At 32.4% G+C, this 21,659-nt stretch overlaps 3 protein-coding genes across 3 annotated transcripts; 1 reads left to right on the forward strand and 2 right to left on the reverse strand.

Annotated features, from left to right (window-relative positions):
- Positions 1 to 1,551: 1,551 nt before the first annotated feature.
- Positions 1,552 to 2,498, reverse strand: LOC130724748 (uncharacterized). The gene is made up of 2 exons (XM_057576033.1): positions 2,039 to 2,498; positions 1,552 to 1,955 (listed from the first exon to the last, which is right to left on the reverse strand). Exons 1-2 carry the CDS (start codon positions 2,496 to 2,498, stop codon positions 1,552 to 1,554), a joined length of 864 nt encoding a protein of 287 aa, XP_057432016.1.
- A 353-nt stretch (positions 2,499 to 2,851) lies between these two features.
- LOC130724749 (uncharacterized) lies at positions 2,852 to 3,187 on the reverse strand. The gene has a single exon (XM_057576034.1). The coding sequence runs from the start codon at positions 3,185 to 3,187 to the stop codon at positions 2,852 to 2,854; it is 336 nt and encodes a 111-aa protein (XP_057432017.1).
- A 16,193-nt stretch (positions 3,188 to 19,380) lies between these two features.
- Positions 19,381 to 21,246, forward strand: LOC130724706 (SART-1 family protein DOT2-like). The gene is made up of 2 exons (XM_057575995.1): positions 19,381 to 19,477; positions 19,981 to 21,246. The coding sequence occupies exons 1-2, from the start codon at positions 19,450 to 19,452 to the stop codon at positions 20,799 to 20,801; spliced, it is 849 nt and encodes a 282-aa protein (XP_057431978.1). The 5' UTR covers positions 19,381 to 19,449; the 3' UTR covers positions 20,802 to 21,246.
- Positions 21,247 to 21,659: the final 413 nt, after the last annotated feature.

Raw genomic sequence — 21,659 nt, forward strand, 5'->3', positions numbered from 1 at the left:
TCTTTCGTCGCTGCGTTGCTTTTTTGTGGAAGAAGCTAGTATTCCGATCGCCGTGTGCCAACCAAGAAGCTCTAGATCGTTGCCCCCACCAAATCTCTTCTTGCTCAAGCAAAGCATCAAGCTCCTTTTCTGCCCCTTGCATAGAGAGAATTACTTGTTCTGTCTGCTGCTGCCACTGTAAATTTTGTAAAGGCTTAATTGCAGTTTTCGTCCCTGATCTATACCTCTTGTGCAATTTTGATCCCCTTTATTTAAAAGGAGCAATTTTGGTACACCAAAGATTAGAACGTGTCAATTGAGTCCTTCCGTTAGTATGCTGTTAAATTGTTAACGGACGTTACCCACGTGGACGTCATTAATGACATAGACATGAGTTTTGTCATTAGGATGCCACATCATAAATAAAACAAATAAATAAATAAAACATAAAAAATAAATAAAGAAATTTGAAATAATATAACAATTAAATTGAATTAAAATATCAGTTTAAATCACACTTTTCTTCATAAACGAAGAATGAAATGTGTACCCAAAAAAAAAAAAGCGAAGCATGAGATGATTGAACCAGATCTGTATCATCTTCAACCTCCAACCCACCACTCCATTCACCCTAATACCATCTTCAACCCACAGCACCACCACTAGTTTCATGCCACCGCACTCCTCCTCCTCTTCTTCGTCTTCTTCTCACCACCGCACGCCACAACCCAAATCATCTCTATCAGGAAACCAAATCACCCTCCTAAAGCCCCTTCCTTGCAAAACCTAGATGATCAAATCCAGGTCCTAGTTCTTAAAGGTCCCTTCTAAGACGCCACTCCCTCAGAGCTCCCTTCACCGAACCCAAATGCAACCAGATCATTCCCACCATGACAGCACCAGATCGAGAGCCTAGTTCTCTATTTTCTCTTCTTCTCTGTTCTGCTCTTCGATTTTCTGGGTTTTTGGTGAAGCTCGATGGCCATGGTGGTGAAACAAGGTGGCTTTAGTGAGAAAGTGGTGACTTTCTGGTGGAGGCAGCGAAAAACCCTTCATCGTCTCAATCTCTCCTATCGTTTGGGTTGAAATTCTGGGCTTGGGTTTCTGATTTGTGATTCTGGGTTTCTGAAATCTAGGGTTCATGTGTGGTTGAAAGAAGAAGGTGAAGTGGGAAAGAGGGATCGATGATGGTGAATGAAAAATCTGGTGTGGTGCGGTCCAGTGCGATGCTTGAGTGGTGGTGGTGCGGTGGAGAGAGGAGAAGAAGAAGAAGGGAGTGGTGCTGCCGTGCTGGTGGGGCTGTGTGGAGAGATAAAGAAGGAGGGTTGAAAAGATAAAGAAAATTAAAATTTAAAGAAAATTAATTATTTTAAAGAATATGACATGGCATTCCAATATCATGTCCACGTCATTAATGAGGTCCACATAGACGACATCTGTTAGCAATTTAACGTTAGACTAACGGAAGGACCCAATTGTCACGTTCTGATATTTGGTGTACCAAAATTGCTCGTTTTAAACAAAGGGGATCAAAATTGCACACAGGGTATAGATCAGGGACGAAAAGTGCAATTAAGCCTTTTGTAAAATAGCCTGCTGATCAGAGATTTTCCGTGGTAAATCCCCAAATTTTTCCTTCCCCCAGCCATCTAGAGCTCCACTCACTAATGCCAACTTCTCCATTACCGTAGCGCCCTCTTGACACCAATTCTCGGACACCACCTCTTCACATTCCCTTCCTTCTCTCAACCACATTTCCTCAAACCGGAACATTCGCTTTCTGGCTAGTTCCTTTCTCCTCCTATAAGTGTCACAGGTCAAGAGAAGGGGGCTATGATCTGAACGGTGCTTCTGCATGTGTGAAACAAAAGTAGAGGCCCATAGCGCATCCCATGCACTATTAGTAAGAGCAAAATTAATCCTCTCCTGAATATTATTCGACGCTTCCTGTTTGTTGGACCAAGTAAACCTGTACCCTGAAAAATCAACCTCATGTAAATCACAACTGCTACACATTTGAGTCACCCACTGCAAATGGTCATAGTTAGGGGGTCACCACCTGACTTGTCTGTCGGAGACACCAAATCATTAAAATCACCAATCACTAGACAAGGGCGAGCCGAGCCGCCGAGCAGACCTCTAATCAAATTCCAAGTATCCCTCTTCCTCCGATTATCCGGAAAACCATAAACCCCAATCAACGTCATAGGAAACTGCGTGTCCGGATGCAATATAGTACACATAATATGGTTGAGAGAAGAGTTAATAATCTCCAGCTCCAAATCATGTCGCCACCACATACACAAACCTCCTCCTCTGGATTTTCCATTACCAGCACAACCTACCGGAAAAACATTTGACATTCCCCCAAGGCGACGCCGCCGTTGGGCCTCTGCTGCATGTAAACAAGTCTCAGAAACAAACACCACATCGGGAACTTTGGAGTGGATGAGCTTAATCAAAGCCTGCTCTGTCGGTAGGTTCTCAAGCCCCCGACAGTTCCACGAAAAGATCCTCATTAAGCAGTCCCGCCCACCTCAATTAGTTTTCTTATTACTAATGGTTAAGATGTTTTTGAATTTTGACGTCAAAATAATAAATTACACTTTGGTTTTGACACCTCTAATTTCTCTTTCGGTAGTTGTTATTACCACCCCAATTAATTCTCCCATTAGTAAGTGCATAGTGTCCGATATATAAAAAATGGACCATATACGTGATCTAAGTTCAAAAAAAATAAATTTGCAACTTCATATAATGCTTTCCATTAGCTTAGTTAAACAAATCGTTCAATTTTTTTATGCTTCGAAAAAACAAATCGTTCAATTTTTTTTTTAGTACATCGGAAAGCAGACAACAAAACGAAAAGAAACTAAGGCACAACTAGCTTGTCCCTCATCAAGAGCAGATCCAGTTCTGGGGATGGATTTTCCACTACCCGAAAGTCTGGCTCAGGAGCAGAGCTTCCTTGTCTTGCTAGATAGTCAGCTGAAAAATTGGTCTCACGATTGATCCAAGCTAGCTTGATAGTCCAATCCCTGGCCAACAATCCTTTGATTTCGAGCAAAGTAGTAGCATGTGAATGCAGCCTCACACGGTCCTCATCATGCAACACCTCCTTAAGCATTTGACAATCTATTTCACATAAGACCAATCGGTAGCCACGATTCCAGGCAAACATCAACCCATCCCGCAAGGCTTTAAACATTCTATCATTACTTTTTTCCTTACTCTTTATTTATATTTTAACTAGCGGAACTACCCGTGTCCTGCACGGGTAACTTTTGTTATTTACAATTTAAATTTCGTGTAATATTTTGTTTTGTATCTTTTTAGTAAATATGTTTTAACAATCGTTTCAATTATATGTTTTTAATAGTGATAATTGTGTATTAATCTACCATAATTTATTACTTATAAATTTTTACTTATTTAAATATGAAAAAATTAAATATTTTAAATTATAAGACTTAAATTCATTCAAATTTTTGTATATACATTAAATCAATATTTTTAATTTTTTAATACATGTTTAATTATTAATATTTGATTGATTATTTTTCATATCAATGTTTCTATTTATAATAATATTAACAATAATAATAACATATAATTTGATTCAAAATTTTAATTTCAAAGAGAAATCAATATTTAACAACAAAATGAAACTCCACTTCTTATAAAACTCAAATAAAATCACAGGAAAAAATCACCAGATTAAAAAAACCAATATAATAGATAATTTACGAAAATTATTTAGATCCAAAGACTTCTCTTATTTTTGAATAAAGTCTCACATGACTATTACTTTTAAGTTTCAACTTGTTCCCCCTTTTTGTCTCTGTCTCTTCGATCATACCTTTGGTAACCACCGCCTACCAGGGACGATGGAGGAAAAATCCATTTTATCAATCCATGCAGATAAATTGAAGGATTTATGTCTCTCCCCTTCATGATTTAAAAAAAGGGTGAACCAATATATAATGGTGAATCGAAAATTAAAGAATGAGTAAAAATAGGATCATGAATTATAGGGGTGTTCATAACCGAACCAAACCAATTAAAACTGTTCAAACCGATCCAAAAAACAAAAAACCAAAAAAACTGATAACCAAAAAAACTGAAAACCGCAAAAACCTATGTTTTGTTAATGGATCGGTTTGGTTTTTAGTTCCCATGTTCAAGATCGAACAAATCCAAACCAAACCGAAAGTATTTATTGATTTAAATTTTGACATACATAATTACCCATTTAACCGTATTTATAATGTTTTATTCCATGTATACCCAAATCTTTAGAGTAATGTGTTTAACCATTTCCAAGTTAGGAGACATATCTCATATGTCTTGTTTTCATTCAGAGAAAGTGAAACCCCCATTGTTCTGCTCCTTTGCCTCTTACTCAAAACAATATGTTTGTAACATTGGTTGATAATCAATTTAGATAGAGTTAATTATTAGATATTCTGCACTGGTAATGCAGCAGTGTTACAAATTACAGTCATCACTTAACAATCATAATATTAGTGCGTACTTAATTCATTTTTACAATATTGATGTTAGTGTTAAGCATGATATCTTGTCTCTGTAACTTTTACAATGCTTCTTGTTTTACGATTTTATTTTCTAGGCTTAATTGCATTTTTGCTCCCTTATCTTTCACCGTTGTGCGAAGTCTCTCCCTCATGTTTAAAAGGAGCAGATTTCCTCCCTCATGTTTAAATTTGTGCTACCGTTAACTTTCCATCCAATTATTAACGGGATTGCTATTTTCACCTCCTCCTTTTACTAACCACACCCCTCAATCAGAAATATAAAATAAATAAAAAAATAAATGAAATAAGTGAAAACAGAAAAAATATATATTTATATAAAAGAAAAAAAACCTTCATCACTCTTGCACATAATTTTTTCCATCCAATAATTTTTTTTTCCATCCAATAATTTTTTTTTTCCAGAAATCGTGTAAGTGGTGGAGATAGTAAAAAAGTGGGTAAAAATAGCAACCTCCGTTAGCTTTTAGACGGCTAACTAACGGAAGGGGCGAATCTTCACATTTTAATACATGAGGGAGAGAATTTGCTCCTTTCAAACATAGGGGGGTGACTTCGCACAACGGTGAAAGATGAGGGAGCAAAAGTGCAATTAAGCCTATTTTCTATTTCGTTATTTATTTCAAGATTTTTAGTTTCTTTGAAAAACTGAAATCCAATCCGAACTGATGAGTGTCTAAAATAGGAAATATTTATTTGTTTTCCAAAAAAATAGTACTGCCAAAAAATAGTAATGCTGAAAATTGAAAAAAATATTTATTTGATATACTCATATACAAATATTCATTTGCTGATTATACTCATTTCAAAACCAATATAATATTACTTAGACAATAATTAAAAAGAAATCAAATGTATTTTTGAAAAATAAAAAAAAAGCTGTAAAATAAAAAAATAAAAAATCTAATATACATTTTTAATCTAAATAATTATGATTATTAATTATTAGTATTTAATATATTAATAATTAAAAATCATGATAATTTTTGAAATTTTAAAAATAATATTTTGAAATAGACAATTAAGTCAATTAAATAGGATATGAGATGTTCATGTTGAAACAAAAAATGTTGGATGAATTTTTTTGTTTTGGAGGGAAAATGAATTACTTAGGAGGGGACATGTGGCATAGGTCTTCTAGAAGAAAACATTCTTTTCATATGTATATAGATATAGATTTTAAAACATATGCAATCAATTTTAGGATTGATGGTTATTAAAAATAGGAAAACATTTATAATTTATGTACAAACTTTATGATTTTGACCGAATTAACAATGGTTGTTTAAATTAAAAAAAAAACAATATTTTTTTTTAAATAGAAATTTTTTTAAATTATTTGAATGAATTTTTTTAATATACTTGTATTGCAAATCATCTTTTCTTTGGTATTATTTTAAAAGCTGTGTTTTATTTTTTTTGCAAATAAATAGTGTTAAACATGGGGTTGAACTTATAATTTTGCACTATTTATTTATACTGTTAAAACATCATGAGATTTTTATTTTAACAGCTGTGTTGTAGTTATTTTGCATAAAAAAGAAGCTGGGTTAAAATATATAGATTTGATGAAAAAAATTAATAAAAAAGAATCTGGGTTTTGTATGTTAGGCATGTGTTTCATTCCTAAAATATGTTTTTGAATCCGTATTGTTTAATAAAAAAATAAAAAAATTATTTCCAATCCGTATTGTTTAATTTTTTGAAGGTTAGGCATGTGTTTTGTAATTGTTTCTATTTTATGTTTATCAAAGAAAACTGAAAATTAAATTAGATAACAATAATTATGTGAGTCATGTGGTTTTATGTTGGAAAAAAAAGGAAGGTTTTTTTTTTCTTGGAGGGAAATTGGAAGAATTTGGGGGTGCCATGTGGCATAGGCTTCTAGAAGGAAACATTATTTTCATATATATATAGATTTCTGAAATCTAACGATCAAAATAAAATTGCTCACAATATCTTTTATCCATCAATGGAAAAAAAAAATGTGATGCCTAATCGAATATTTGATATAGATTTATGATCATGTCTAAGCCACAAAATTACTCTATCTGTTCCTTGTTATAAGCAACTTTTTATGAATTTTTTTTTTAAATATGAGTCACTTTCCAATAAATACTAAATATATTTTCTCAACTTTACTTTCATATTTAATATGAACCCGATGATTAAATTTTAAAAAATTTTAAGTTTTGAGATTTTTAATTTATGTTAAATTTAAAAAATTGGAGATGAAGTCTGATATCAAATAGCTAAAAAGTTATTTAACTATACAAGTTGAAGAAAATATATGCTATCATATTATAAAAATAATTATCAACTTAATTTGATTTCAATATATATGATCAGGTTTCCACACAAAAATTGGTCAGGTTAATAAAAAATTAAGAAAATAAATTGTACACTTATGTGGCTGGGAGCTAGTTTTGGGACTTTTGAAGTTGTTGGGTGGTTGGGGCTGTTTATTGGGGTTGTTTTGTTAGTTGTATCTTGTCCAATATAATGGTTACTCACCTCACCTTGAGGTTCCAAGCATGTTTTTTCAATAAATCATATCTTTTGTTGAAAAAAAATCAAGAAAATATTAAAATTTAAAATCTTTATTTTAAATTGAGTTTTTAAGGTCCACTAATGATATTTCAAATGATAAGAATTAAGAGATATTTGAGTTAGGTGGAGGAGATCAGGAATCAATTCCTAAAGTGTGCAATTTATCGTTCTAATTTTAAAAAAAAATTGAGTTCTCAGAATAAGAAATAGGTTATAAAAGTTTCAAAATTAAACCTCTCAAAACCACGGATTCAAAATAATTAATGTCTAGAAAGATTAAAAATAAGATTTACTTTTCAATTACTTACACAGTTACACACTTACACTAACACGCTGATTAATGTGATTTTTCCAGAGAGTTCTGAAACGAACAGTACTCTCCTTAAGTCCTTAACATTTTTTTAATTTTTTTTGGAAAATCCTCTTACCAAATCCAATCCCATTATTAGATAAGATTTCTTCTGTAATTAATATATAGGACGTTCATATCTAAACATTCCGTATATCATCACTTTTTTCCTATTTTTATTTTTAAAATCTCACGATCAAATATAATTGTTCAAGATATCTTTTATCATGTATGAAAAAAGAAAAGAAAAATAATCTGATGATCTCTCATTCGAAATTTGATGATAGCATAAGATTATGTCAAAGATACAGATCTATTTAAATCAATTAGTTACTTTCTCTCCAAGTATATCAATCCGTCATCCAAAATTAAAAAACCAGCTTCTTTATATAAGAGTTATTTCCCTAAGAAAACTTTGTACGGTGAATTTGAAGAAGACAAGCAAGAATGATTTCGGAAGGAGAATTAACCATGCCATGTTCAGAATCAAGTTCATACGTTTACGGTGTGAGAAGACTCTTCAATGATTATGAACAAGAGCAGCAGCGCCCGAAGCTCATGCCCCAGGATGAGTTTGAGTTCATCTTCAATGTTGTTTCGCGCTCGGTTGACTCAAACTCTGTGAGGTGCATCAAAACTTTGCTCCACCATCGTAATGAAGTTGGCTGCAAAATCTTCTCTCAGGAAGAGGAGGGTAGGAATTTTCTTCGGTCCAACTTATCCCACGAAGACTTTCCAAATGAATGGTGTGAGCAGATAATACAAAGTGTTGTGCCTCAAGTTCGTCAAATGTTCGAGTTGGATGAAAGCTCTGCCATTGCTAATGGGGAGAATGGAAATTCCAGTGATCCTCAATTATCTCGTGTTTTCAGTTTGCAATTGGACATTCTATTAGTGTGATTCAGATTGATTTCTACTTGTTTTATTTCACAACTTTTTTCCCCTAATTTCTTCGCTCATAAATCATAATAATGTTATAGATTTGTTAAGATTCATTCCATTATTAGTTTTCTTACTTTCGTTTTTGATATATCGGAAAGATAAACTGCTTTGACCTCCCAACTTAAACTCATATGTCTTATAAATCTTACAACTTGAGTTATCGTTCATAGACCATTAGTTTTCTTATTAATGGTTAAGATGTTTTTTTTTTATTTGACAAGCTTAACAAGTCACTCCATAGAAAACTGTTGGATAACCAATCTAGTCTACAAATGAAGGGAGATAAGAAGATGGATTGCAGACACTTTTTTAGTTTTTTTTTATCAGCCAAACAATTATATTTAGGAAAGGACTAGGTCTACTTCAAATCATGAGAAACAAGAGAAACTCAAATAGCAGAAAAATAAAGTAGGGGAAAGGAAAGAAAAATAGCCAAAGGCCAAAAACCTAGTCTAAGAAGCAGGGGAATAGCCACGAAGCAATCCTATTCCGGATTTCAAAAACGCTGTGTGTGCAAGACCCAGAGACAATAGCCAAGATCAACCATGATCCACAAAGATATTAATGCAGGGAACCGAAGCCAACTAAATTATAGCAATGACAGATATAATGATGGATGAGTTTGCCATTCATAGAAAGAGCATCCAAAATCTTTGAACTTTGACTTAATTGCACATTTGGTCCCCTACATATACTTTTCTCACGATTCTGATCCCCAACAAAAATCAATTGCATTACGTGTCCCCGACGAATACCTCCGTTTGCATAATTGGTTTTCCGTTCAAATTCCATCCAAAAACTAACAGAAAGCTGACGTGACATTTTTGAATGATATTTTAACTAAAAAAATTAATTTTTAAAATTAAATCAGGTTTCTCCCCTTGCAATGTTGGTCCCTCTCCCTCAACCACCACCCTCCTCCTTCATCCCCACCACCGCTCCTTCCTTTCAAATCTTCTTCATGATTTCTCTAGATCTATCATCACTTGTGTTAATTTTCTCGTGTATTCATTCTCTGTAGATCTATGTGATACTATTTTATACATCATCTTCATTTTATTTTGATTGCCTTCGATTCTTAGATAATACAGTTGCTATGTAAATTAATTTACTTATTTACATTTGCAATTTCTCTTCATTTCTCTGCATTTACGCACCTTCTCTATCGCATCTAAGGAGGAATCTCCTATTTTCCATTTTTTTGTGTGCGGAATTTACCTGGGGATTTTGCCGAGTCTTCCACAAAATGCCAAAGTGTATTTGTTACTCATTTGCATGATTGGGACCATATATTGGAGTTTTCATTGAAGAGTTTATACTTCACGTGATTGGAGCTGATGACAAAATGTAGTTTGCATTCGAAGATCTTGTTGACATGAATTGCGAGATGTTCTCGGGTTGGATTAAGCCCTGTCAATTCTATGGTATCGTAAATGCACAATTTTGCTTGTTGTCGAAAAAAAGATTTCAGAGTTGAAGTTTGTGTCGTGGGATTTTTTTTTTGATGGAGAATGATTCTGGAAATTAGTGGTTGTGGGTGATAGAAGAGGAAGAAGAGTGGTGGTTGAGGGGGAAGGACCAAAATTGTAATGGGAGAAACCTGATTCAATTTAAAAAATTAATTTTTTTAATTAAAATATTATTCAAGAATGCCACATCAGCTTTCTGTTAGTTTTTGGATGGAATCTAGACGGAAAACCAATTATGCAAACGGAGGTATTCGTCGGGAACGTTTAATGCAATTAATTTTTGTTGGGGACCGAAATCGTGAGAAAGGTATATGTGGGGGACCAAATGTACAATTAAGCCTTGAACTTTCTACGAAGCCAAACCCAAGACCTGAATTGCAAATGGTCAATGACTTTATCTATGTCAATATCACCTTCTTTAAATATACTTGCATTTCTATGAGACCAAATAGACCAAATAATAGAAATCCAAACGACTCATGTTCCCCTCCTTTGATTCTTTGACCAGCAAGAGAAGGTGTGTTGAAGGAAGTGATTCACATCATCTTTAGGTAGGACAATTGAAATACCCAACCATTTGTAACAGGCCATCCAAATATTCCACGCAAAAGGATTACGCTTCAGCAAAAATAAGTTGCTTCTGTGGGATTGAAAAACTAATCAGCAATTTAACATTTGGAAGGTTAGTTACTAGTAGGGACTCAGAATTTGGAATTGCCTTTTTACAACATGTATATAGCACAACAAGAACATGAGACAAGGGATTTAATTAGTATGAAGGGGATTAAGGGATTTAATTATAGTGTTAAGAAATAGTTAACATGTTTTAAAATTTAAATGAAATAGAAAAATTCAACTGAGCTCATTAATTGATTTGGCATACATACATGGACAAATTGGACCTCCAAACAACGTGTAAAACACAAGGACGAAAATCTTATTTAAGCCAAACAAGAATGACCCTTCTAAATTTTTAAAATCTTATATTTTTTGGCCGCCGTTTTTCAAACCCCTAATAAATGAACCGCTTCAAGTAAAAACTAGAGCCTCCTCAGTGTGAGTTTTGGAAGGGGTTTCAATAGAACTGCCGCAAATTGTCCGTGGCAAAATGCTGTTTTTCTTGTAGTATTGTACACTAACACACAAATTAATTTTTTACTCACAGAGAAATTCTGAAACAAATAGGCTCCTTAACATTTTAATTTTTTTCAAAAATCCGCTTACCAAATCCAATCTCATTAGATAAGATTTCTTCCGTAATAATATGTCTAATGTCCCATTGGCTTGTTTATTTTTTGGTACATCAGAAAAATAAATTGTACGCTCTAAGAATTGATTTATGTACCTCCCCCACCCAACTCACATATCTCTAACTTTTACCACTTGAACTATTATTTGAGGACTCATTAGCTTGTTTAAACTAATCGTTCAAACTTAAACATTCTACATCATCACTTTTTTATTCCTAATTCTTAATTTATATTTTGATTTCTGAAATCTCAAGATCAAAGATCAAAATAAAAAAATTCACCATATCCTTTATCCATGAATGGGAATAAAAAATCTGATGCCTAATTGAATATTTGATGATAGATTTATGATCACGTCAAAGATATACAAATCCATTAATTAGACTAATTAGTTACTTGCTATTGAAAAAAAAAATCTGAACTTAATTTGAGTTTTAAGATAAGATTATATTGTGTTTCAAAAAAGATAAGTTAAAACCACCGATTAAAACTTAAAAGTTAATCAAATAACATCTCTCGAAATTATTAATTAAAAAAATATTTCAACAACTTAAACTAAATCACAAGTCACAATTGTTTAATTTGTCTTTAAATAGATGTGTCTTTCCAGAGAAATTCTGAAACAAATTAAACAGGCTCATTTAATTTTTAATTTTTAGGAAAATCCTCTTACCAAATCCAATCCCATATATAATTATATAATATTTTGTTGTATTTTTAGTTCTGCAATCCCACACTCAAAATAAAATTGTTCACTAGCTTTTATCCATGGAAAAAATAAATCTAATGCCTACTCGAATCTTTGATGATAGATTTATGATCCCGTCAAAGATAGATTCATATAGACAGTTACTTGCTATCCAAGTATCCATCAGACCATCACCTAAAAATAAAATAAAATTCAGCTCCTTTATATAAGAGCTATTTCCCTAATTAAGAAAACTTTGCACGGAGAATTTTAAGAAGAAACAACACACAAGCAAGTACGATTTCAGAAGGAGAACTAGCCATGCCTTCTATACATTCTGCACAATCAGGTAAGCCATATATTAGTTGAACTCTATATATTTATCAAAAAAAATTCTTTTGTATTAATTCTAATATATTATATTTACTTACATATGCATCTTGATTACATGACATATTCAGAATCCAATTCAATTGAAGTGCTCTTATCCAGCTCGAATATAATTGACTCATCAATGGAGGAGAATACATGTGATTTAACAGTACCTTACGTTTATGACGTGAGTAGATTCTTCAATGGTTACGAACAAGAGCAGCAACGCCCAAAGCTCATGCCTACGGATAAGTTCAATTTCATCTTCAATGTTGTCTCACGCTCGGTCGACTCAAACTCTATGAGGTCCATCAAAACCTTACTCCACCATCGTAACGAAATTGGTTGCAGAATCTTCGTGCAAGCAGAGGAGGGTAAGAATTTTCTTCGGTCGAACTTAACCCACAAAGACTTTCCCAATGAATGGCGTGAGCAGATAATAAAAAGTGTTGGGCCTCAAGTTAAGCAAATGTTCGGGTTCGATGAGAGCTTTGTTGTTGCTGATGGAGATAATGGAAATTCCAGTGATCCTGATCAATCTCGCGTTTTCCGTTTGCAGTTGGAAATTCTATTAGTGTGATTCTGAGTTAGTATTATCTCGTGGATGCCACAACCATCTTTGACTTCATTGTATCATGTGTGGCAAACTCTATAGGGTTAATTAATTTCTACTTGTTTTAGTTCACAATTATTTTTTTCTAATGGATATATAACAGTGTTATGGATTTTTTTAGATTCATTCCTTTTGTTTTCTCAACGGTCAAGATGTTTTATTCTTTTTTTAATATTCGACCTTGAAATACAACTCCCGAAAGAGAGGTCTCATCAAAATCTTACGTTACTTTTACTAGTGTTTTTTTTTTCGTGCGTTGCACGGGGAATATGTATTATATTTGATACATTAATAATCATAGACGTGATTATGCGAGTTCGTTTTCAATTCTTATTTTTTAAATTTTAAGTTATTTATGTTTTATTTTTTTTAAAGTTGTTCCCAATATGTGTTCAGGGAACACGTGTCAATAGACTGATGCAATATCTTAGATAATTAGGGGAAACCTTTTAAAATTTTAATGGATTATAATCTCAGCACTACATATTTTATTTTTATATTGTAGATCATGAAAAAAAATAAAATGAGAAATCAGGGGATTCCTGTAAATATACAGTAATTTAGGCTTGAGACTTTTCCTAATTTAAAGAGATAATGAAAACTGTTTTAAGATTTGTTTTGAAAATAAATTTAGTAAGGTAAATCTTAGATAATTAGTGCAAATCTTTAAAAATTCGGTTTCAAGATAAAATAACACAACAGAAGAGAAGCTATGTAATGGAATGACACGTGTAATTTTTAAATGAGAATTAATCCTTAGAATGGCACGTGTAATTTTTTTTATGAGAATTAACTTGAGAAAAACACGTCACTAAATCAACCTGATAGAATTCTTATTTTCTAATATATATTGATATTGATATTGATTGATATTGATTGATTCCTCATGTAAGCAAAAATAAAATCTTATATTTTTTTTCGAAAAAGTAAAATTATATAGATGAGGAAATAGTCCGAAGATGTACAACCCTCCTAAAAAAGATCAAAACTAACCCAAACAAAATAGAAAAACCCCAAAAGCCAAAACACCTAAAGAGACCAAGAAACCCAAGGAGCCACTCCACCAACTCAATTCTCACCCTCATTTAAAGTAATCATTTCCTAAAATGCCCCATGTTTCGGTGTTTACCTCATGTATACACCCTCATTTGAGTCCCGAATGATAGCTCAAGTGGTAAGAGTTAGGGACACAAGGGTTGAAGGGTGAAGGACACAGGGTTCGAACCCTGAGGATGACTAATTTACTAACATTACTAACAACTAATATTTGCCTATCAAAAAAATGTATACACCCTCATTTAATGTAATAATTTATTGTTAAGTACAAATTATTATTATTTTTCTAAACCAAGTTCAAATTATTTGGTTACTCATAAGTTTAATTAAAAAATGAACTAATTTATTAATGGTTTGAATTTAATCATATAAAATAATTAAATTATCATTACCACTTGTTACTACTTAGTTAACATTATTTTTTATTTATTAGCATTAAATATCTAATTTTATGTTATGAGTTGCTATTACTTAAAATTATTTCTCTACTTATATAATTATTTATAATTTATAATTTGAATATAAAGTACTTTTGAAAAAATAATATTTTTAATAATATTTTCAAATTTTAATTATTTTTTATTTTTTTGTCACTTGTCACTACTAAGTTAAAACCAATTGGTTAAATATATAGTTTTTACTAGTAATTAGAATAGGCCCCTTCCTGAAAAAGTTAAAATAGGCTAATTAATTAATTAAACTAAATTTTAGTTAAACATATGCTCTCATTTATAAAAAAAAAACAAATTAAATTTAATGGTATAGACACGCTTTTAAAAAATTTGAAAAATTATATATTTTTTATTCAAATGAAATTTTGATATATTTTTCAATTAGAGAATCCAACATTGGGTCTGAGAATATATAATATTTTTATGTGATCAAGTGCTTGTGAAAGTGTGGGTGTTGGGTGTTATTGGAACTCATGTGGATGGGATTTGCATTCTTGGCCTTTGGAGCCTTATGAATATATTAACTTTTTGCTGGCAAAAAATAAATAAATCACGACCGTTAGATCTAATCATGAATAGTATAGATTAAAACATGCAGTCATGTGACTTTTTAAAAAGTGATATGACTTTTTTATGTTTTTTTAAGGCCAAAGAGAATATATATATATATATATACACTATTGAAGATAAGGACACAATGGGTGCCCCAACCCAAATACAAGTTAACACAAAGTGAGAGCAAGAGAACGGAAAAACAAAAGGAAGAGAAAGATAAAAAGCACGCATAGACCCGTGCCAAACCAAAGCAGCACGAAGCCATGACAACACGTCTAGCAAGCTAGGGAAAAAAAGAAAAGCAGAGCTGAAACAGTTCTGGGGAAGCTTCTCACATGCTAAGACTCAAAAGACCTCCACCTGCAACACAGCCCAACATAATTGAGGCTGGTACATGACTTTTTTCTGTGATTACATGACTATTACTTTGTTTTAATTTGGACCGTTCATGATTAGATTTAACGATCGTGATTTATTCTCATGTTCTCACACAAAAATATCATTCTCATAAGATACACACCCTTCAATCTTCTTTGGTTGTAGGAGGGAGGGGGAGAAAAAGGGATGATCGGTGGGCTCCAAATCTTTTTAAAGTCTCTCCAAATTGAGAAGATGTAGATGGAGCACTTATTTTGTCATTTTTTGCCTCTTGAGAAACTTTTTATTTAATATTAAGTTGGGTAAAATTGTCTTTAGTCACAATAAGTTCTCTCTTCACTTTCAATAAGATCAAATTACCTAAATTCAAAAATATAAACCATACTTTTTATCCATCGGAAAACCAACAAAAGACAACAAGGCTACGAAATAGACAAAGAATCCTTAAACAACAATGTCCTGAGCTCCTCATTGGGCCTACCCACAATATGAATGGCAGGGGTTGTGAGCTCCCTTCTTCGCTAGCCAATCCACTGCACAGTTACCATCCTGCAGGATCCAACTCAAGCTCAGCCTCTAGCTGCGCGATAACAGTTCCAAGATTTGCCTCAACACCGAGGCCTCCACATGCCGATTCACACCCTCCATGTCTTGAAGGACTTCAACCAAGTTCCTGCAGTCACATTCACACAACAAATTACAGTAACCCTAACTCCAAGCAAGCTCCAGCCCGTCTCGTAACGTTGTCGCCTTAGCCAAGCAAGGGGACCCCCCCCCCCCACCGCATAACTGACGAAGCCAAATCCACCCCTCATGTTGTTTACGCCCTCTTGATAACTCCCATCATTGTTTAGCTTGATAAAAGCATGCGGAGGAGCTCGCCAACCAAAATCAATCACCATAAACCTCAGTCTGACAGATTCGGACGAAGTCCTCATGATCATGCTTTGATTTGATGGATTGACATTTGCAAGGTCTAGGGATTCTCATCAAAGATTCTACTATTTTGCCAGCACAACCGCGGTGAAATGGAGCCCATGCGCACTCTGGGCTTGCGTGTTATCGAACCCGTTATTTATAAAATCTACTATATTTTTCACCTTTTTCTCTTTACTCATCTTCACTGTTTTAAAGAAAACATAAAATTGTTGGACTGTTTGATCCCATCAGGTATGATTTTTTTTTTTTGGGACATCGAAAAGATAAATTGCGCCCGCCAAGAATCGAATCCTGAACCTCCCCCTACCCAACCCATATATCTCCAAGCTCCCACCACTTGAGGTATGATTTATCTTTTGTTATCGGTGATTAGGACATTCAAATTTGAAAATTCCATCGTCATATCTTTCCATTATTATTTTTACTAGTGTTTTTTACCCTCGCGTTGCACGGAGAATTTGTCTATTGTATTTGAAACATCAATCAATATTTTAAATTATAAAAAATTTAAGATACTAAGAATGTAAGAACAATCATAATAAAGATGTAGATATTTAAAGAGCTTAAATTAAGACACTCAATTCTACTGCTTTGTAAGCACATACTAAATTAACTAATATAAAGTGACCAAAAAGATAAACTATCATTAAAATTTATTTTGGCTTTCAGATGTTGCATAGAAATTATATCAAAACTTATTTCTCTATGCTTGTTCCCTTCGTGTGAACTTTTAATTCTTTAAACATAAATAAATATAAATTATATATGTACTAATGTTTTCTAATCTCCGCAAAAAAAATTATCATCAAATTGAGAGTTGCCCAAAAATAAAAACATGATATTGTGTTGTCTAGTATAGAAATTATATCAAAACTTATTTCAATATTAAATTTTTCATGCTTGTTCCCCTTGTATAAACTTTTAATTCTTTAAACATAAATAAATATAAATTATATCTGTACTAATATTTTCTAATCTCCGCACAAATATTTTTATCATCAAATTATCAAACAGTTAATTATATTTACATCTAAAGTTGGTTTTAAAAACTAAAAAAAGTATTGAAATGATATTAAAATTAATTTTTATGTTATTTTTAACATGGAATTATTTGTATGCGAATATATTAATAGCTCTCTAGTCGTCGTACGACACATAATTTTAAATGTTACACTTAGATTAGTTTATGAAGCATAAGCCATAAATTGCACACATGGAAATGAAGAGAGATTTTCCATGACATAATTCACTTTCAAGCAGTGGCGGGGGCACAGGGGTGACTTGTCAATGCTTAGTCACCCGTGAATTTTAGGAATGTCTCAAGAAAAAAAAAATTGAAGCAGTGTGAGACTTGAGAAGGAGAGGAGGGAGGGGAAGGTTGAGCTGAGAGGAATGAGTGATCTCTATGTTGTTTGCGTTTCTCTTTCAGATTCAGTAAACATTATTTTCAACCTCTGTGTTATCCACTAACAATTGAAATTAGAAATAGATATTAGGGTTTTGTTACATATGAGACTTTTTTATTAGACGTGAAAGCTACTGGGCTGCACTTTTTTTGACATTAGAGTTGCACCTCTTTCCAACATAGTAATAAAAAATATAAAAGAATAGTTTTAACTTATACGAAGCATTTGATAGCATTTTTTTGTGTTAATTTTTAAACAATCCTCTAAAACTATTTGAAATCAATTTGAACCTGTGATATTTAAGGTAAATATAAATTTAACTTCTCAGTTAAAATTTGGTAATTATTTAATATCAATTTTTGTAATCTACTATATAGTTTTTTAAAATGATATATTTAATTTATAGCGGCTATACCGGTCAGACCACAATTCAACTACGATTGATCTAATGAACGGTGAACGAATTCTCTCACCAATTTGATCAACGGTCCAGTTTTAATAACCTTGTTAATCGGTCTGATTATATGAGATTAAATTTGTAGTTCTTGTGTTTTGCTTGTAAAAAAAGTTATAAAAATTATGCACACCAACTGTTTAGTTTGTAAAATGTCCCCTTTAAGTTTTGGCCTTCAACAAAGGAGTTTTTTCTTAGGTTGGGCTGCTACTTCATTCTTGTTTTGTTTATATTTTTTTTTGCACATTCTTTAGTTGATAAAAATTAAAATTTTCTTACAAATTAAGATTTGTTATGGAAATAAATTTTAGGCGAAGAAAAAGTTTATTTTTAGAGTATTAATTAAATTTTATGTTATTTTTATTGAATTTTCGGATTTTTATTTAATCAAGGATTTTAAGATAAATTAAGATAAAATCAAGAAATAAACAACCTAAATCCTAATCAAATCTAAAATTCAAAAAGATAATAAATAAAGATAGATAAAAACTACAAAAATCCAGCAAATCACAATAAAAACTCATAAAATCCTGAATTAATTAAAAATCCGAAAATTCAACAAAAATACCATAAAAATTAATTAATACTCTAAAAATAAATAATAAGATAAATTAAGATAAAATCATGAAATAAACAACCTAAATCCTAATCAAATCTAAAATTTAAAAAGGTATTAAATAAATATAGATAAAAACTATCAAAATCTTGCAAATCACAATAAAAACTCATAAAATCCTGAATTAATTAAAAATCCGAAAATTCAATAAAAATACCATAAAATTAATTAATACTCTAAAAATATATCAAAAATAAATTAAGATAAAATCAAGAAATAAACAACATAAATTCTAATCAAATCTAAAATTTAAAAATGTATTTTTTTATGAGAATTAACCTGAGAATGACATGTCATAAAATCCTGAATTAATTAAAAATCCGAAAATTCAATAAAAATACCATAAAATTAATTAATACTCTAAAAATAAATCAAAAATAAATTAAGATAAAATCAAGAAATAAACAACCTAAATCCTAATCAAATCTAAAATTTAAAAATGTATTTTTTTATGAGAATGAACGTAAGAATGACACGTCACTAAGAATTAACGTGAGAATGACACGTCACTAAATCAGCCTGATGAGAGTTCTTCTTTTCTAATATATATATATATATATTGATATATTGATATTGATATTGATATTGATATTGATGATTGATGATATTGATATATATAATTTTAAGCCTCCCGATCAATATGATCACGTCTAAATAGTTTTGTTTTTTTGGTATAAATTTGAAGTAATTAGTTACTTTCTCTCCAAGTATCCATCACCTAAAAAAAATAATTCACCTTCTTTATATTAGCGCTGTTCCCCTAAAGAAGAGTTTGCACGGAGAAACTAAAGGCAACCAAGTTTGATTTCAGGAAAAAGAGAATCAACCATGTCTTCTGTATTTTCTGCACAATCAGGTAATGTTCATTCCATTCTTCTTTATGATTTATTTACTTTTATCTTCAATTCCTCGCTTTTTTTTGTTCCAATTAGGTTTTCTTCCTAGTTTCGGATGTTTTAATACTAGTATTTTGTTTGTTCCAATTAATTAGGTTTTCCTAGTATGGCTATGATGTTAGGTCTTCTTCCAAGTCTTCTCTTGGTTTTGTGTTACTCTTCCTCTTGTGGATGTTTTATACTAGTATTTTATTACTGAATTCATTCTTGTTAGAGAGTTTTTTGGCAGAGACTATGGCTTTAAGATAGGCAATGATTCTTTCCCATGAACTCGGATGTAGATGTACGTAGCAATGTGCTATATGAGACAGATAAGATGATTCTCTATAATTGCAAGTTGAACTACTCTTACCTTTCCTCAATATAATTGTCCAAGGACTCTTCATTGTTAGCTGCTGATTCTATTCATGTTTTTGATGTAAACTCCTTTTCATTATTAATATAAGGAACCATAATTTTGCAGATGATGATAAGGATTATCGCACATCATTAGAGAAAGCGAGAAGATTAGCTCTTAAAAGGAATGGGGAAGAAGTGGCATATGGTCCTCAAGCTGTTGCTTTACTTGCCACCTCAAATCACAATAATCAGTCTATAGATTATCAAAACAATATAGGTGGAGATTCACAAAAAAACAAGGTGGTCTTCACAGAGTTGGAAGAATTTGTCTTGGGTCTCTACATTGATCAAGAAGCATGTAAGCCAGAAGGTGAAGATGTTTTGATGCATGATGAAGAAGAAAAGATTGCTGAGGCTGCAGGTGGATGGACTGAAGTTAAGAAAACTAGTGAAGATGAACAACTACCCAATTCAAAAGATAAGGAGGAGATTGTTCCAGATAAAACTATCCGTGAAATTGCTCTCGGAAAAGGATTGGCACGTGCGATGAAACTGCTAAAAGATCAACAAACACTTAGAGAGAGCCTTGAGTGGGGTGGCAGGAACATGGATAAGAAGAAAAGCAAATTGGTTGGTATGGTAGATGATGAAACACATAGATATAAAAAGGATATTGGCATTGAGAGGAGAGATGAGTTTGGCAGAATTTTGACTCCTAAGGAAGCCTTTCGGTTGATTTCACATAGGTTCCATGGTAAAGGACCTGGCATACGGAAGAAGGAAAAGCGTATGAATCAATATAAGAAAGAATTGAAGATGAAGCAGATGAAGAGTTCAGATACACTTTCACTCTATGTGGACACAATGAAGGAAGCTAAGACACCCTATATTGTTCTTAGTCGACACCCTGAACCATCAAATCCCAGATACCCCAAAAAAGGTTAAATTTCTTTCTAGGTCTTTTAATTGTAAGCTATAAGTGTGACCCTTACACTACTGCATTTGAAGCTTTTAAGTTTTAACAACATTTCACAGTTTATATTTACTAAAATGTTAGGAAGTGAAGCTAATAATGCACTGTGGTAAATTTGTGCGCATAGCTACCTATTCACTTGTTAACAATTTCTTTAACTTACTTGTGCTTCAATTTTGAACTCGCACTAACATTCTTCTTCCATTCTCATGCTCATGTACTAGTCCTCCGATTCTCGATTCACCCTCTCGCATCACCCTCGCTTGTGCCACACTCGCTCCCGCTCACAGCCTCGTGTTGCATATTGCCTTCTATTTTCTCTAATGGCATCTCATATCCCATTTTCTTCTCCCTAATCGCAAAATGCTGAAGCTCTTTGCAGGTTTTGTGTAAAATCTTTGCAGAATTTCATTTCAATTTGTTCTCCCTACTTGCTAATTAGTAAAGCTCTTTGCATGCTTCATCATTCTGATCTTTCATTAAGTGTTGGTAGCTTCATATGATTGCAATGCAGGCAGAAGCTTTGCGATAGTAGATCTTAACCAATTGTTCGAATTTCTTCAATCATGTGGATCTTCTCTAGGGCGGTTAAGATGTCAACCTAGAGTCAAGTGGTATCAACAGATACCACTTGAAGGTTAGACCACAAGAACACAACAAGGGGGTTAGATTGTGCCCATATAATTCGATCGTGATTGCCTAGATTCTGCTGGACTTCATAATTGATTTACTTCAGTTAAGCGTGTAGTCCAAAGACATGTTGTACAGATTTTATAGGAAATCTTAGCTTTACAAGGGCCTTCTAATCCTTCAGCGGGGACGGATGGGAT

Source organism: Lotus japonicus, chromosome 6, assembly GCF_012489685.1.
Source record: "Lotus japonicus ecotype B-129 chromosome 6, LjGifu_v1.2".
Classification (NCBI taxonomy): Eukaryota; Viridiplantae; Streptophyta; class Magnoliopsida; order Fabales; family Fabaceae; genus Lotus; species Lotus japonicus.